This window comes from Trichomycterus rosablanca, chromosome 7, assembly GCF_030014385.1.
Source record: "Trichomycterus rosablanca isolate fTriRos1 chromosome 7, fTriRos1.hap1, whole genome shotgun sequence".
Lineage (NCBI taxonomy): Eukaryota > Metazoa > Chordata > Actinopteri > Siluriformes > Trichomycteridae > Trichomycterus > Trichomycterus rosablanca.
The window spans coordinates 1142501-1160571 of record NC_085994.1 but is presented as its reverse complement, the minus strand read 5'-3'; the positions used below and the strand labels follow the sequence as shown (position 1 = coordinate 1160571).

Here is an 18071-nt window from a genome sequence, read left to right as displayed (position 1 = left end):
AGAGAGACTGTTAGTGCCGCCGGGAACATCGCTACCCCACTCGGATCCTCTCTGGAACTGCATCAGGTGAACATGTTGGTTTTTCTAGCGCGCAACAAGCACATGATAACGCAGGTTTAAGGTCTTACAGACTTTATTCTTTATTCTAAACGAAATCTTTCGTTTTTTTTATTTATTTATTTATTTTTTACTGTATTTTGATTAGATGTGCATTTAAAATATTTAGCCTAAACAGTCCGCGACAGCCCTAATACCTTAATGTGGTCTTTTCATCCTCTGAAACGGCTTGTCTGTGTGTGGGAATTTGTGCCTGTTTAGTTAAAAGATGGCGGCATGTGTACGGCTGGGCGCCGATCGATCGGTGGTCGGTGTTCCGGTTCATCCCAGAGCTGTTGAGTGGGGCCGAGGTCAGGGGCTCTGTGCAGGACGCTCACGTCTTTATAGAGCTCGCTCGTGCTGGAACGGAACAGGAAAGGGCCTTCCCTAAACTGCTGCTGCAAAGTCAGACGTGTATCATTTGCTCATTAGCTACTATGGAATCATTTAACCAATACCAGTAACCGACTGATACGGTGACGCAGTAAGACACGTTACATGTGGGCACTCAGCTCTGCTACCGGTCAACTGGGCGCCCTCTAGCGGGCACGATTGGCAGTACCTGCAGCAGACAAAATCATGCACTGATCTCCGTTATCCCCCGTCTCTGTGCAGCACCATCCATCAGCCAGCAGCAGTTATGAGGAATGACCTTTGGTACCCTCAAGATGTCAGCTCTGGTGTGCTAGCGTGTTTAAGAACTTGAAAATACACTGCCCGGCCAAAAAAAAAAGGTCACACACTCGGCCTTTGGCTTTGATGACGGCACGCATTCGCTGTGGCATCGTTTCCACGAGCTTCTGCAACGTCACAACATTTATTTCTGTCCAGAGTCGCATTAATTTTTCACCAAGATCTTGTATTGATGATGGGAGATTTGGACCACTGCACAAAGTCTTCTCCAGCACATCCCAAAGATTCTCAACGGGGTTCAGGTCTGGACTCTGTGGTGGCCGATCCATGTGTGAGAATGATGTCTCGTGCTCCCTGAAGCTCTCTCACAATCTGAGCCCGATGAATCCTGGCATCGTCATCGTGGAACACGCCCGTGCCATCAGGGAAGAAAAAATCCATTGATGGAATAACCTGGTGGTTCAGTATATTCAGGTAGTCAGCTGACCTCATTCTTTGGGCACATAACGTTGCTGAACCTAGACCCTGACCGACTGCAGCGACCCCACGGGCTGGTACGGTAGGCACTAGGCATGATGGGTGCATCACTTCAGCCGCCTCTCTTCTTACCCTGATGCGCCCGTCACTCTGGAACGGGGTAAATCTGGACTCATCAGACCACATGACCTTCTTCCATCGCTCCAGAGTCCAATCTTTATGCTCCCTAGCAGATCGAAGCCGTTTTTGCCGGTTAGCCTCACTGACGAGTGGTTTTCTTGAGGCTACACAGCTGTTTAGTCCCAATCCCTTGATTTCCCTTCACATTGTGCATGTGGAAATGCTCTTACTGTCACTATTAAACATCCCTGAGTTCTACTGGAGTTCTTCTACCATCTGATTTCACCAAACGTTTAAGTGATCGCCCATCACCAGCATTCAAGATTTTTTTCCGACCACATTCCTCCCTCTCCCCCGAAATCCCCCCCCCCCCCACTGTCCTTCCACTTTTTAATAATGCGCTGGACAGTTCTTAACCCGATTTTAGTCGTTTTAGCTTCTCCTTAGATGTTTTCTCTGCTTGATGCCAATAATTTGACCCTTCTGAAACAGATGAACATCTTCTCCACGACCACAGGACGTGTCTTTCCACACGGTTGTTTAACAAATGAGAAGCTGCATCAGTTAGGCTTAAATAACTTGTCGCCAGCTGAAACATAATCACCCATGCAGTAATTATCCAATGGGAGGCTCTTACCTATTTGCCGGGGAAGGGGGGGGGGGGCACTGTTTTGATAGTACTTGGCTGCTCCTCAGTGAACTATGACTAAGCTTTATCTGGGCGTGGCACCGTGGGCTCGGTTCCAGCTCTCTGTGCCCCGAGCCGAGCGTTCCCGGAATCCCAGCGCGGCAGTTATTAGCAACCGCGAGCCAAGTGTGTCAGGAGCACCCCCGTATCTTTATAGAGAGCTAAACAGACCGGATCGGGTCGTAAATACAAATTAAGGACCGAAGGTGATCGGTTCAAGTCCCACCACTGCCAGGTTGGCCCTTAAACAAGGCCCTTAATCCTCAACTGCTCCAATTTAGCAGACGCTTTTATCCACTGCGCTGTGGCAGTGTACTGTCCAAGCAATTGAGGGTTAAGGGCCTTGCTTAAGGGCCCAACAGTGGCAACCTGGCAGCTGTGAGGCTTGAACCAGCAACCTTCTGATTACTAGTCCAGTACCTTAACCACTAGGCTACTGCTTGTATTGTGATGTAACGATTAGCACGGCGCTCTTTCGGATTATATAAACCTTAACGAGCTAGCCGAGAACGAGCGGACGAGGGCTTTCAGACGGACGCCCGGTCTTTATTCCATCGCGTGTCTGAAACCCGAGTCCGCGTCTCTGTTTTCACCCCCGTGGTACCTCTGCGTTCTGTTAGCGGTGCCTCTCATGGCCCTCGCTCACCCCCCCTGAACCCCTGCGGGAGTTTTGGGTTTCCGTCTCATCACGGCGCTCCCGTCCTCTTTTATTCTGGAGCGTCTCTGCTGATGTCGGGGCAAAGACTTCCTTCGGTCTGATCGAATTAGTTGATCACAGGTGAAGACTCGGTTGTTTATACGTTCACTCTACCGCTTAGTGTACACGTTACCATGACGACTAGCATCATCAGGTGAGTCAGGGACCGCTTTGTTCGGCGCTCGGCTGGAGCGGTAAAACCTCACCAGAGTGTGGAATAAGGTTCAGATCCAGGGTTCCAGCTCCACATGTACCTGTGTTTATCTGGATTTTCCTCCCTGTTTCACTTTTAAACTTGTGTTACAGCTCCAGCTTCTGAGAAATGGTGAGAATCAGAATCAGCTTCTCCCAGAGTCTAAAACGCTTCTGGTTGAAAATAAAGCTTAACGTGGTTTAATGTAGTAAAAGAAGGAGACAGGAGCACTAAACTTCTCTTCATTATTACTGCTCATAAGTTCCTCCACTAATCACATTCCTCACTCGCTGTTTTACTACAGTAAGTCACGCTGAGTCTTGTGAGTCGCTTTTACCGCCTCGTGTCAAACAGTTCGTCTCATCGGAGGAGCTTTGAAAAGGTCAGCAAACAGCTGAAACTAAAGTTAAATCGGGGTGCAAAAATCCGGCGCCACACTCCACACAAGTGTTAATTTCGTTGACGAATGATTTTCGTCATAGTTTTCGTCAACGAACCTTTTTTTTCATGACGAAAACGAGACGATGACTAAATAAAAACGACAAAAAAAGATAAAAACTATGACGAAATGAATCGACACTTTCGTCAACGAATAAAAACGAGACGAAAATGTTTGGCAGGGACGACATCCAATCAGAACCGATTTAGTTTTGTGGAAGGTCGGGACAAGTTAGGAAGAGATCCGATCAGAACTACTTTAGCGTATGTGGAGGGGCGGGACAAGCCGATTAGCCATCCAATCAGTACTAATCTTTTGCGGTACCGCGGTAAGACCACACTCGCACATATTTGATCTAAACCCGGGAAGACCAGACCAGCCTGTGAACTTTCTTTACTCATGGAACTAAGTTAACTCCACAATGTCAACAGGGAGAAAGAGGAGAGTCGATATATCTGGACACATTTCTCATTTGACGTCGTGAAAAACAAGACGATGTGTGTAAACCATGTGGGGCGACGATCTCGGGTAAAAACACAACAGATCTGAAACATCTGGCACCGCTGGCAGTATAATAGCAACATAACGGCACGGCTGCTTTTACGGTACCCAGTTTTATAAAGAACGTAATGTGCAATTTGTTATGAACAATGCATATATGTTTCAGGCAGAGCGGAACTACTGCTCATTAATATTTTATTATTGTTATGCTCAATAAGCAGCTCAGGTAAATAAAGATGTTTGAAATAAGTTAAATCTGGTTTTGTGTGTATTGCACATTCGAACATTAATAATATTCCATAACTGCTTAAAAATGTTTCATTTTGTGTAAGTGTATATAATGACTTAAATAATTTAAGGGAACTGATAAAAAAGCATTTACATTTTACACCCTTTATATTTTAGTCGACTGAATCGACTGTAGATTTAGTCGACTATATTCTTATGATAATTAGTCGACTAAAACTAAAACAATCCAGATGACTAAATTATGACTAAAACTAAATTACATTTTAGTCAAAAGACTATGACTAAGACTAAATCAAAATGTGCTGTCAAAATGAACACTGCTCCATAGGAAACGACACGGCAGCGCAAAAACGGTTTTGCTGCTTCTCACGTGAATGCGCCTTAAACGTCATTAAAGTTTCAGTTGGCATGTTTGTTGTTTTATTGCTTTACAATAGAACACCTTTACAGTGAACCCTTGACTTACAAACTTAATTGGTTCTGAAGCTCTGTTCTTAAGTCAAAATGTTCGTTAGTTAAACCTATTTTTCCTATAAGAAATAATATAAATAGAATTAATCCGTGCCAGACCTCCCCCCCCCCCTCACCTAACCTCTCTAATCTCTTAAATGCTCTTTTAAATGCGAATTTTAGTTCGTAATCCGAAATTTGTTCGTACGTTAAGTCGCAAAAGATCGTTCGTAACCCGAAATGTTCGTATGGTAAACCAATGGTTCGTAACTCGAGGGTCGACTGTATTTATCATATATAGGCGGCACGGTGGCTCTGTGGGTAGCGGGAAGGTCCTGGGTTTCATCCCCAGGTGGAGCCGTCCTGGTCCTTCTGTTGTCTGTATGGGTTTCCTCCAGGTGCTCCGGTTTCATCCCACAGTACACAGACGTGCCGTGAGGTGAACTAGAGATACTGAATTGTCCATGACTGACTGTGTTCGATGTTAAACTTGTGAGCTGATGAATGTAATGAGTAACGACCGTTCCTGTAACCGAAGTGTAAAACATGACGTTAAAATCCTAATAAATAAATGAGTAAATAAATAAATTTGTCATATATACATATACACGTGTGCTGTGAGGGTTAAGGGCCTTGCTCAAGGGCCCAACAGTGGCTGCGTGTCAGAGCTGGGATCCGAACTCTCAACCTTTCAATCGACAGCCCGAAGCTCTACCCACAAGGCTCCCACTGTCCCAAAAACTGATGTCGGACTCAGGAAAATGTTCTTCACGTACACTTATTTAAAAAATAGGCAAGAGGAAGACGTCAGGTCCTGCCGACTGTTGTTTTATAGTCTTTTATATACTTAGTTTTTCTTGCAGACCAGTTTGACATAGAAGACTCATCTCAGCTTATCACAACTGTTTGATTGCAGTCGTTACTAGTCGTTAGGTTTAGGGGGGTGATTACTTTTTCACAGGGGGTGATACATTTGTGTTCAGTTGTAGTCGAAAGATCTGAAAAATAGAAATCGGGTGAGGGTGTGAATACTTTTTCACAGCACTGCAGCACGATACCCTCATGGGGGGTCTGCTACTCGGAGGTGTAATAGATCCACGTTCCCCTCTCTCTAGCGCTCACGGCTCCTTCCCTCCCTCCCAAATGTCCTCCCAATTTAGTCATATCCAGTTCCCAGATTCTATTTCTCCTCTGTACTGCTGCAGACCTCCACTCCGGACATCCGAATCACGCACGCGCGGCACCGTCGATCAGCCAGCAGAGGGCATCATCACAGCAGTTACGAGGAATCCCCGACCGGCTGATAGCACAGCTGAGGTCTCGGCACTGACGAGCTATTGTGTTTGAGCGAACGATGTTTACGTCGATGTTTCGATCGAATAAAAACCTTTCTAATTCGTTTAAACGTCGGTGTGACGTCACACCGCTGCGCAGAACCGTCGGAGTTCTCATGAGCGCCGTACGCTTCTCATTTTCTGTGCAGATCTTTCTAGAGGGGCCTCAGAATGGAGACGGCGTACTTCAAGAACAACTTCTGGGTGAGTGTGTGTTCTGTTTATACTACTCTGTGTGTGTGTGTGTGTGTGTGTGTGTGTGTGTGTCCTCAGGGACGGAGCGCTCCAGGTTCTGTGCACACCTTTCCAGCTATTTCAGGTGCGTCCCACTTATGCCCGGTTCACACTACACGATTTTCGCTCGGTGACTGGTCGGGAGCAACTCGGCGTTCGCTCGGCGACCGAGAGAGAGATTTCTAGCATGTCAGATATCTGGATCCGAGTTGCCCGACTGGCAACGAGTGCTGTGTCGAACAGCCAATGAGAACGCAGGATACGGCGCGAAGGGAAACGCAGGAGAGGAGTGTAAACAGGTGGTACAGGGGGCGTAATATAGTTTATATCAGAATACATCAGCACACACACACACGTATTACAGTATTTCTGACCTGATCGTTCTCTACAAAACACCCACGCTGCATTGCAAACAATATTTATTAACCTCCAACTCACTATAGAACGATCCATGCTGTTCACGTTGCCAAATCCACTCAGATTCATTTATTTTTCCTCTTAGATTTTACGCTGCACATCAGCGCACAAACTTTGATCTCTCGCTACTTGCTGACGTGCATTTCTGGACGTGGTGTCATTAAACCCCTCATCACTTCTCACGTTTGTTTTCGTGACAGAACGTAGTTTGTGAGACCAGAGAAGCTCGTCTGCGATTCCAGTCGGTGATAGATGGTGTAGCGTGTGACCCCCTATCGCCGATCAGTCAGTGATTGTAGTGTGAAATACACACCGACCTGAAAGACTCCCGGTTACAAGTCAAGTCAACTTTATTTATATAGCGCTTTTTACAATAGACATTGTCTCAAGGCAACTTTACAAAATCCAGGACCGACAGATACAAAAACCCCTGTTGAGCAAGCCGAGGGCGACTGTGGCAAGGAAAAACTCCCTGAAAATTACAGGAAGAAACCTTGAGAGGAACCAGACTCAGCAGGGACCCCCGTCCTTCTTGGGTGGTCTGGAGGAAACTTTAAATAAACAGGATTTACACAAATCATACAAACACAGAATTAAATGAACTAAAAGTTATAACTGGCAATAAATAAATAAATAATAATAATAGAGTTGTTATTCGGTCTAGTCTTCAATAAAGTCTGTAGTGATTTCTTGTCATTCTTGGTGCAGTTACTCCAGACCCGTCACATCCGGCAGGAGCAGCATAGTTGTCCCGGCAGTCTTGATCTTAATCCTTAACCTCGGCGGGTAAACAGGTTTCCATCAGAATGCCCTCGGGGTAAAACAACAGAGAATGTAGTTAATAATGTACAATGCTAGTTGAGTTAAACAGTTTAACAGAGAGTTTTAGACTCCGGCAGCCCTAATTATTACAGCAGAACTAAAAGGGAGAGCGAGCAGGTAACAAGGTCATGAAGGCTTTCACAGGACATCAGCGCCCACCTCTCCTACCCAAACCTGAGTGATCGGACAGGAGAGGCAGAACGAAAGCAACCCAACATCCCTGATTACAAGAGATCCAGACGTGTAGTGTGAACCGTACAGCGACCCGACGACTGGGAAAGTCGTGTGGCGTGAACTTGGCATGAGAGAGAGCGAGAGGAGGAACGACGGCGTGCAAGAGAAATCGAGAACTGCACTACACTGTATGGCCAAAAGTATCCGGACGCCTTTCAAATACAAACCGTAGTAAAATAGAGCGACGTCTGTGTGACCTTCTCGGCTGGAATAACAGCCGCTCTTCTGAGAAGTTTCTCACTAGACTTTGGAGTGTGTCCGTGTATGGGAATTTGTGCCCGTTCGGTCAAAAGAAGACCGAGGTGTTGAGTGGGGCTGAGCTCAGGGCTCGGTTTATGTCTTTATAGAGCTCAGTCATGCTGGAACAGGAAGGGGCCTTCCCTAAACCATTGCTGCAACGTCAGAAGCATGTAGTCATGTAAATAATCTGATTATGACTCCATGTGTTATTAGAATCCTCTCTACTGAGGAGCTGATCAGGTAGGTAGTGGGGAGCAGGGCGGGGGGGTTATAAGGCGGCTCATCTTTCTCGGATTCAGGTTTCAGAAACCTCTCAAACCGAACACACCATACTGGTCTTATTTACGCTCCCAGTGGCGTCCATAAACATCTGGGTTTTAATCGCTGTTAATCTGATCTCGTTAACGTGGCCGAGCTGAAATCCGATCCAGGTCCGGGTGTAACCGAGACGTTCGCCGAAAGCCGACCCCGACTGGGTTCCGTTCCCGACGTTCTGTGGCCGAATGTTCATGAGCCACGTTCGGCGGCTTCTAGTGACGTTTAATGCTCATCAGAATCGTCGTGTCTACATTTCATTTGATTCTTAGATTGTTACGGGGCCCACCTATCATGGAGATCAGCTGGAAGGGAGGGTATATAATCATGTCCTTCTGCCTTGCCATTTACAGCCATCAAAGGGGGCTTGGAGGCGCAGATGATCGACGCATCAGTTCCTCTTAACTAAGTGTTTATTCGCTCCAGGTGGAAGTGTTCCTACTTATTACGGTCCCTACTTTTCACTGGAACATGATGCCAGCCTGGTGACTAATGTGTTGGCATGGTCTAACCTGAAGAGGACATGGTCCAGAAGGAAGCATGTGTTGATCCAAAGTGCGCGTCTGCTTTTACAGATGTGCACGTAACTCCTATACATCTGTCTATACCATGACAGATGCGTGTCAAGAGATTAATCCTGGTTACCACTGGTGTGGTATCCAGGGCGTGGTCTCTCCTTGACCTTACTGTTTCCGGGTGGCACCTGACCCACGAGACCCTGACCAGGGTGTAGCCCATTGCACCACCAAATGGTTGAAGTTTTTTACTTTATGTATTTACAACAGGGCAGTTGTAGCCTAGTGGTTAAGGGACTGGACTAGTAATCATAAGGTTGCTGGTTCAAGTCCCACCACTTCCAGGTTGCCACTGTTGGGCCCTTAAACAAGGCCCTTACCCCTCAATTGCTCAGACTGTATATTGTCACAGTACTGTAAGTCGCTTTGGATAAATGGATATTTGAATCAACATAAACCAGATCTGATCAACGTACGCAGCACGAGAAAATGCTCCAGCCCACCGTCGCCGACATCTCAGCTCCGCTATCAGCCGGCCTGGCACCCACACAGACATAATTGGCATATCCGGCTCATAACTGCTAGAATCACGCCCTCTGCTGGCTGATCGATGGCGCTGCACAGATACGGGGAATAATGGGGAGCAGTGCGCGATTCGGATCTCCGTATGAAAAGAAGCGGCCTGTACTGCACACGTGTCGGAGGGGGGCGTGTGCTAGTCACGACCCTGCTCAGTCAGGAGTTGGAGGAATTGGATATGGCTAAATCGCAGGAGAAATGCATTAAAGCGTGGTTAATGTGGGCTTGTGTGTGATTTCAGGGCGAGAAGAGCGCCGGCTTCGACGTGCTCTACCACAACATGAAGCACGGCCAGATCGCCACCAAAGAGCTGGCGGAGTTCGTCCGAGAGAGGTGAGACACCGAGACACCGAGGGGGGTGAAACGAGGAGAGAAAAAAGCGAGAGAGAAAGAGCTTTAGGGGCACTTAGAGTCGGAACGGGCAATTTAACCTGAGCGGGTAATTAAAAAAACTGAATGAGAAAATAATCTGTGTAATTGTGATGGTCTTGGCAACCCGCTTATAGTTTGCTCTTCCTTTATAATCACATGCATAAAGAAGAGTCTTAGAAAAGTGAGTGTGTGTGAGGGGTTGGGAAGGTGGGTTCGGGGCAGTCGGTCACTACAGGCTTCGCGCATAATTTCCTCCTCCCAAGACCAGGGCTGCGTCCCAAATCGCAAACTCAAACAGGTAGGTACTGGATCGGAAGCAGTGCACCCCGTACGTACTACGCGCGCCATCTTAGTGGTTACTGGGACACCCATCTTAAAACCAGCCAAAATCAGTTTAGTTCCAGTCCCGGCTGGGGCGCCATCTAGCGGGCACAATTGGCATTGCCTGCAGCAGACACGACGTTGGCCACCGTGTCTGCTGGGTGGGACGACCGGACTACTTGTCACTCATCGCTTTATATTTAATATTGAATCTATATTTAATCTGTACCATATACTATACACTTGGAACTGCGCCCTCCTGCACTTTTTAATTCCGTTCCACTGGTTATTTTGTTTATTTACACTCAATCCATCCTCATCATTAATAACTGCTCTGTAGCTGTGCAGTATATGTGAAACTCAGGTTATTCAATCTGTCAGTGTTTGTACTTTTTGTAATTCGATTTGATTTTATGTACAATGCTACTGGGACTCGAATTTCCTTCGGGATCAATAAAGTATCCATCCATCCATCCATCTATCCATCTATAATAGGGATGTACCCGGACCTTTTTTTTTTATTAATGAGGAATAAATGTTTCCGAATGTCACTGAGTTCCTGCTGCTGTTACTAACACTGTTCCTGCTACTGCTAGGAATCTCTACTCATGTTTAGACAGAAGCACCGGTGATGTAAACACACACTGAGGTGTTAATCCACACCTTTATGTGAGGACTAACACCATACAAAGAGTCTACTGTCACCAACCACACACACACACACACACACACACACACACACACACACACACACAGGGCGGCTGAGGTCATGCTGATGTGTAGTTGGCTCTGGTTCTTTCTGTCTGTTGTCATCCTCGCATACATAAATATAAATATAGAAACTACTAGACACACACACACACACATATCTATATATATATACAGTGTATCACAAAAGTGAGTACACCCCTCACATTTCTGCAGATATTTAAGTATATCTTTTCATGGGACAACACTGACAAAATGACACTTTGACACAATGAAAAGTAGTCTGTGTGCAGCTTATATAACAGTGTAAATTTATTCTTCCCTCAAAATAACTCAATATACAGCCATTAATGTCTAAACCACCGGCAACAAAAGTGATTACACCCCTTAGTGAAAGTTCCTGAAGTGTCAATATTTTGTGTGGCCACCATTATTTCCCAGAACTGCCTTAACTCTCCTGGGCATGGAGTTTACCAGAGCTTCACAGGTTGCCACTGGAATGCTTTTCCACTCCTCCATGACGACATCACGGAGCTGGCGGATATTCGAGACTTTGCGCTCCTCCACCTTCCGCTTGAGGATGCCCCAAAGATGTTCTATTGGGTTTAGGTCTGGAGACATGCTTGGCCAGTCCATCACCTTTACCCTCAGCCTCTTCAATAAAGCAGTGGTCGTCTTAGAGGTGTGTTTGGGGTCATTATCATGCTGGAACACTGCCCTGCGACCCAGTATCCGGAGGAAGGGGATCATGCTCTGCTTCAGTATTTCACAGTACATATTGGAGTTCATGTGTCCCTCAATGAAATGTAACTCCCCAACACCTGCTGCACCCATGCAGCCCCAGACCATGGCATTCCCACCACCATGCTTGACTGTAGGCATGACACACTTATCTTTGTACTCCTCACCTGATTGGCACCACACATGCTTGAGACCATCTGAACCAAACAAATTAATCTTGGTCTCATCAGACCATAGGACATGGTTCCAGTAATCCATGTCCTTTGTTGACATGTCTTCAGCAAACTGTTTGCGGGCTTTCTTGTGTAGAGACTTCAGAAGAGGCTTCCTTCTGGGGTGACAGCCATGCAGACCAATTTGATGTAGTGTGCGGCGTATGGTCTGAGCACTGACAGGCTGACCCCCCACCTTTTTAATCTCTGCAGCAATGCTGACAGCACTCCTGCGCCTATCTTTCAAAGACAGCAGTTGGATGTGACGCTGAGCACGTGCACTCAGCTTCTTTGGACGACCAACGCGAGGTCTGTTCTGAGTGGACCCTGCTCTTTTAAAATGCTGGATGATCTTGGCCACTGTGCTGCAGCTCAGTTTCAGGGTGTTGGCAATCTTTTTGTAGCCTTGGCCATCTTCATGTAGCGCAACAATTCATCTTTTAAGATCCTCAGAGAGTTCTTTGCCATGAGGTGCCATGTTGGAACTTTCAGTGACCAGTATGAGAGTGTGAGAGCTGTACTACTAAATTGAACACACCTGCTCCCTATGCACACCTGAGACCTAGTAACACTAACAAATCACATGACATTTTGGAGGGAAAATGACAAGCAGTGCTCAATTTGGACATTTAGGGGTGTTGTCTCTTAGGGGTGTACTCACTTTTGTTGCCGGTGGTTTAGACATTAATGGCTGTATATTGAGTTATTTTGAGGGAAGAATAAATTTACACTGTTATATAAGCTGCACACAGACTACTTTTCATTGTGTCAAAGTGTCATTTTGTCAGTGTTGTCCCATGAAAAGATATACTTAAATATCTGCAGAAATGTGAGGGGTGTACTCACTTTTGTGATACACTGTATATATATATACACCGATCAGCCATAACATTAAAACCACCTCCTTGTTTCTACACTCACTGTCCATTTTATCAGCTCCACTTACCGTATAGGAACACTTTGTAGTTCTACAATTACTGACTGTAGTCCATCTGTTTCTCTACATGCTTTGTTACCCCCTTTCACCCAAACTTCAGACAACTTGAAAAACATTTTTGGTGGGCGCTCGGGTGGCGAGATCTCGTGTCTGTGAGCGTGTTAGCGGCTGGGTGCCCGGCTAACGTCTGCTGAGTGGGAGGGTCGGAGGGATTCTTCATCGCTGCTACAATGACGACCTCTGGTGGATGGTTGAGGCACTGCGCAGAGACGGTGAATGACGGAGAGCAGTGCGTGACCCTCTGTATGCGATACTGATCCCTGTATGAACATGTCTGGTGCTGGTGAAAAGAAGTGGCATAAAATTTGGATACGACTAGATCAGGAAAAAAAAAAAGGGGGACCAGTGATCAATTTAATAGCGCTGAAAGTTGTCGTGACCTCATCACAACCCCGTTCCCTTTTGATTTAGGAGATTATTTGTAAACTTGGGTGTCTTCTATGGGAAGTGTATCTCGTCTAAAGTTGATTTGGAGATTATAAGCGAATCGTCCACCATGTGATGTATGGGCGACCTGTCCGAGGTGTTTCCTGTCTTTTGCCCGGTGGGTCAGACTCGACGTGACCCTGACCAGGATTGACGGATGAATGAATAAAGCGAATCATGTCGATGTGTGTTTCCTCAGAGTCAGATATTGTAATCCAGCACATTCAGATCAGTTAATGACATGAACCTGTGACGCGTCATTTTCTTCAGATTAATGTAAATCTGTGTGTGTACGTGTGTGTGTGTGTGTGTTTTCCGTCCACGTTAGGGCTGCTGTTGAAGAGACCTACTCCAAATCCATGAGCAAACTGGCTAAGATGGCCAGCAATGGAAGCCCGCTCGGGTAAGTGATCGTTTTTATATGAACATCTTTATGTTGTTTACACACCCAGGTACATCTTTATAAAGTCTATATACTGTATAAATCAGCGAGAAGTGAACGTGTTGCTATATAGCTTGGTAAATGTAAACATTTTAAGAGACATTAAAGTCCATAAATAAAAAGAGACATCTATAGGACCAGATAGAATTTAGGTCAGGGGTGCCCAGTACGTCGATCGCGATCGACTCTGTTCCCTAAATGAAATTTCCCTCCCTGTAGCACCTTCGCCCCCCTGTGGGACGTGTTCCGGATCTCCTCGGACAAGCTCGCCCTCTGCCACCTCGAGCTCATGAGGAGGATGAACGACCTCATCCGCGACGTCAACAAGTACAGCGAGGAGCAGGTCAAAGTTCACCGTAAGGTAAGCGGCGGCGAAGCTCTGTGTTTTATTTACGCTTTAATAAACCGCTCCGGTCTCTCTGCTCCGAGACGTGAGGTCAGAAACTCCTGCTGCTCCACACGCTAATGCAGACACACAGAGAGAGAGAGAGAGAACGGGTAGAGAGATGCTAACGAGGTTCACCGCCGGTGTATGGTGGTACCGCGCGCTGACGTCACATCTTCTGAATAATGCTAATCGGTGGCAGTACGAGCTGGTTCGTGTAAACAAACAGTTTATATAAATTCTTATCTTATTATCATCCTGAGAGCACTAAATCAGCCTGAATTCGTTTAAATGCTAATAAAAACACAAGCTACTACTAATAATAAAAAAGAATACTAAAAGGTAGATGCAATATAAACAATATAAAAATACAAATTATAATTTTAATTAACTATAATAATTGATATTGCTATAAGAATTATTGTTGTTGTTTTACTTAATAAAAAATCTGAAAATAATATTTTATATTGATTATTACATATTTTATAAATTTTATATTATTAGATTGTTATTTTTTTATCTTAAATTTTTTATAATAATTAATATTATTATTTATTATTTAATATTAATTTAATTATTATGTGTTCTTTTTCTAATAATTATTGTTATTATTGCTGTTGTCATTATTATAATTTTTTATTATAGGTCATATTATTATTTTTGTTTTATATTATTATTATCTATTAATATTTTTTATTTTTATTAGTAGTAAAATCATTATTTTTATGTATGATTATTATTATTTATTATTATTATTATAAGCTTAGATATTTTTTAATTTCTCTGCAGCTTCAGATTTAAAATCTCCTTCCTTCACATTAACGTCACATAAATATTAAATAATAATAATAACAACAATAATAACAATATAATCTTGGCGGCCAGGTGGCGCAGTGGGATATTCCGCTAGCACACCAGGGCCAAGATTCTGAACTCCTCAGTTCAAAACTCGGCGTTGCCTCCGGTCGACTGGGCGCCATCTAGCGGGCATAATTGGCAGTACGTGCAGGGAGGGATGACCGGACTATGAGGGCGGGGTCTTCAAACGCTGTGTAAGGACCCTGATTGGCGGATAGAGGTGCCTGTGCAGAGTGCATGGGTGGAAAAGGGTTCCGCTAAGGGCTGCGTGTGGGTCGGAGGAGGCGTGAGCAGCAATATACCCACCACCACGACTGCAATCAGGGATCCACCAGCAGCGGAAGACAGACTGACTACGATAAATTGGGAGAAAATGCAAAAATAAAATAGAAAAAATACATGTTGTTGTATTTGTTATTATTATTATATTTTATTATTTTAGTAATAATAATTATATTAATTGAATTAGTATAATAATAAATGTATTATTGTTATTTTTATTATTACTGTTATTATTATAAATATTATTTTTATTATAGTTAATATTTTCTTCTTATTATTAATATTGTTTTATTTTATCGTTCATATTATTCTATTTTGTTGTTATTATTATTATTATTAATATTATTATTATTATCTGCTTAGATATTTTTTAATTTCTCTGCAGCTTCATATTTAAAATCTCCTTCACATTACCGTGTAGGACGGCACTCACATAAATAACTCGTTTACATGCTTGTCATTAACTTATTTATAATTATTGATGTATCGCACAACCCCAAAACAACCCGGGGTGATTCAGAACAGCAGTTTATCTTCTGTATGTTTTGGGGAGGTGGGAGGAAATGAAGGTTCCCTTACAGAACCCGGCACCACTGTGCCAGCACACATGCATTTCTGATATAGTCATACCCACTGGTTACGGGCACACTGGTTTATATTTATAACATTACAGTCAGACCAGTCAGAAGTGTAGTACTATAGTATAATGTGTGTGTGTGTGTGTGTGTGTGTGTTTTCCTAGACGAAGGAGGAGGTGATGGGAACTCTGGAGGCCATCCAGGCTCTCCAGGTTCAGAACGGGCAGCTACAGAAGAACAGAGAAGGATATCACACCAAGTGCACGGAGCTGGAGCGGCTACGCAAGGAAAGTGCTCCTCAGAAAGAGCTCGAGAAGGTGTGTGTGTGTGTAAGTGTGTGTGTGTATGACCATCAGGCCACTTCCTCCCCTCACACACTAACACATTTTCGGTTGTGGTATTTCAGGCCGAGCTGAAGTCTAAGAAAGCAGCGAAGTCGTTTGCAGCGTGTGTGGAGAAGTTTAACCACGCTGGAGGAGATTTCCAGCAGAAGATGAGCGAATCTGCACAGGTTTGTGTTCACAGCACCACAGGTCCTGGAACCATGTCACGATTTTTCTTCTTTTTCTGCAATAAAACAAACCACACAGACCAGACCACAAGTCGTACGGACACGAGAGACTTCGTTCAACAGGTAGACGTCCCTCCCTCCTGCTACTCAGGTGTTCGACGACTCCATAGCAAAGCGGCAATTGTCAAGGCTAGGGATGTAACGATACACTCTACCCACGATGCGATTCACGATACTGGGTTCACGATACAAGACAAATTATGACAAAGTTTCCTTTTATTATTTCTCTTAAAAAAAAGAAAATAAAATCCCGTATTTGTGATTATCTTTAATTGATCTAAATAATGAATGTAGGTACAAACTATGCAAAACAATTTTGAATAAAGCTTAATTTGGCTGAAAAACCCCGAATTTGGCCACCAGGCATACAGCGCCAGTGACGTCAACCAGGCAAGGTGTATAGCGCCAGCGCCCTCTGCTGTTTAAAGTGAATATCGATTCATTTTACATGTCAGATCGATTTGAATCGTGGAATCTTTGCATTTTGAGTCTTGTGGTGCATCGTTACATCCCTAGTCAAGACCCATATCTCCTACCTCGTATAACGTAGAGATAAAATTACGTCTCACGCTTAAGAAAATAACCCCACATACACAGACATGGTATCAAAGGAACCCTGAGTACTTCAGCTTTAATCATTATTAGGGGCCGTACTAAATTCACAGTCAAATGTGCTTAATTTCTGGGACCTCGTTTGTCAAAAATCACAGATTTCACAGATTTATAAAGAAAAGAGCCACATTTCACGTCAGTCCTTAAATTACACTCATAAATTAAATGATAGAATAAATAGAAGCTACGATACACAGCACAGCTCCCTTAATAGATGAATGTAAACCTAGAACATCCAGCGACGGTGCGAGGCTTCATGTTCCGTCTCAAATTTGTGTTTTGCACAAACACACGCTGCATCCTTACCGATCGAGGCTGAGCGGCTATATGAACAACGATTGGCCAGTTGTTCAAATGGGCGGGACTAAGGCCGGAAGTGGGTCTCTCTCTCTGTCAGGATGGTGCAGTTACGACGACGTTCGATCACACACCGATCTCCATGATCCCCCGTCTCTGTGCAGCACCATCGATCAGCCAGCAGAGGGCGTAACTGCAGCGGCTATGAAGAACCTCTCTGGCAAACCCACCCCCGGACGAGCCGATTATTATCCGCGTAGGTGAATCGTCCTTTAGCCGCGCCTCACTTCCTTTCCGCTCCGCTTTCTAATCCATGCAGAAGTTCCAGGACATCGAGGAGGATCACCTACGCCGGATGAAGCAGCTCATCAAATCCTACTCGCACTCCATAGAGGACACGCACGTCCAAGTGGGCCAGGTAAGTCCCCCGAAATAAATGACACCCCCCCCCCCCCCCCCGTATGCTCGAACCTAAGTCTGAATCAGGCTCTGCACCCTGCTCAGGTTCACGAGGAGTTCAAGCAGAACGTGGAGAACATCGGCATCGCCACCCTGATCCAGAAGTTCACCGAGCAGAAGGGCACGGGCAAGGACAGACCAGGTAACGTGGACCCACCATCCTGAGCACTTTATTAGGTACAGCCACGTACGTAGTTCATACACTGGTTATATAAACCACACCGAATGTACTGATGCACTTTTAGTTGCATGGTATACAATTACTGACTGTATCTTGTCTTGCTTTTTGCACAATAAAGTTTTAACGGGATTGTAAAATCCCAACAACACTGCTGCACCTGATGCACTTATACCAGGACAACAAACACTTAAAAAAACACTTATAAATCACAATTATCTATCATATAAATAACATTCCTGTGTTAGTGTCCCTGCAGGATCCTAAAGTGGAAAGAGCTACAGATCGGCTACAGTCAGTAATTGTATACCCAAGTTCATGTGTATGGTTTTTATGGACCTGATAGGTGAATTCTGGCAGTTTTAAGTAGTCATGGTGACCTTTGGGGTCTCTTTGATG

The 18071-nt window shown here is 44.7% G+C and overlaps 1 protein-coding gene across 2 annotated transcripts in view; it reads left to right on the top strand.

Moving 5' to 3' along the window:
• The window catches only part of fcho1 (FCH and mu domain containing endocytic adaptor 1), a 55894-nt gene that overhangs the window by 10042 nt on the left and 27781 nt on the right, over positions 1-18071 (top strand). Inside the window, exons 2-9 of one of the 2 annotated variants that reach the window (XM_062998812.1) lie at positions 6027-6081; positions 9475-9566; positions 13339-13413; positions 13672-13813; positions 15720-15872; positions 15962-16066; positions 17355-17453; positions 17540-17636. In XM_062998812.1, the coding sequence (XP_062854882.1) occupies positions 6049-6081; positions 9475-9566; positions 13339-13413; positions 13672-13813; positions 15720-15872; positions 15962-16066; positions 17355-17453; positions 17540-17636 (796 nt within the window). In that variant the 5' untranslated portion in view covers positions 6027-6048. Of the gene's footprint in view, positions 1-6026; positions 6082-6180; positions 6197-9474; positions 9567-13338; positions 13414-13671; positions 13814-15719; positions 15873-15961; positions 16067-17354; positions 17454-17539; positions 17637-18071 lie in introns of those variants that run through there. The other variant, XM_062998813.1, reaches the window with a different exon arrangement.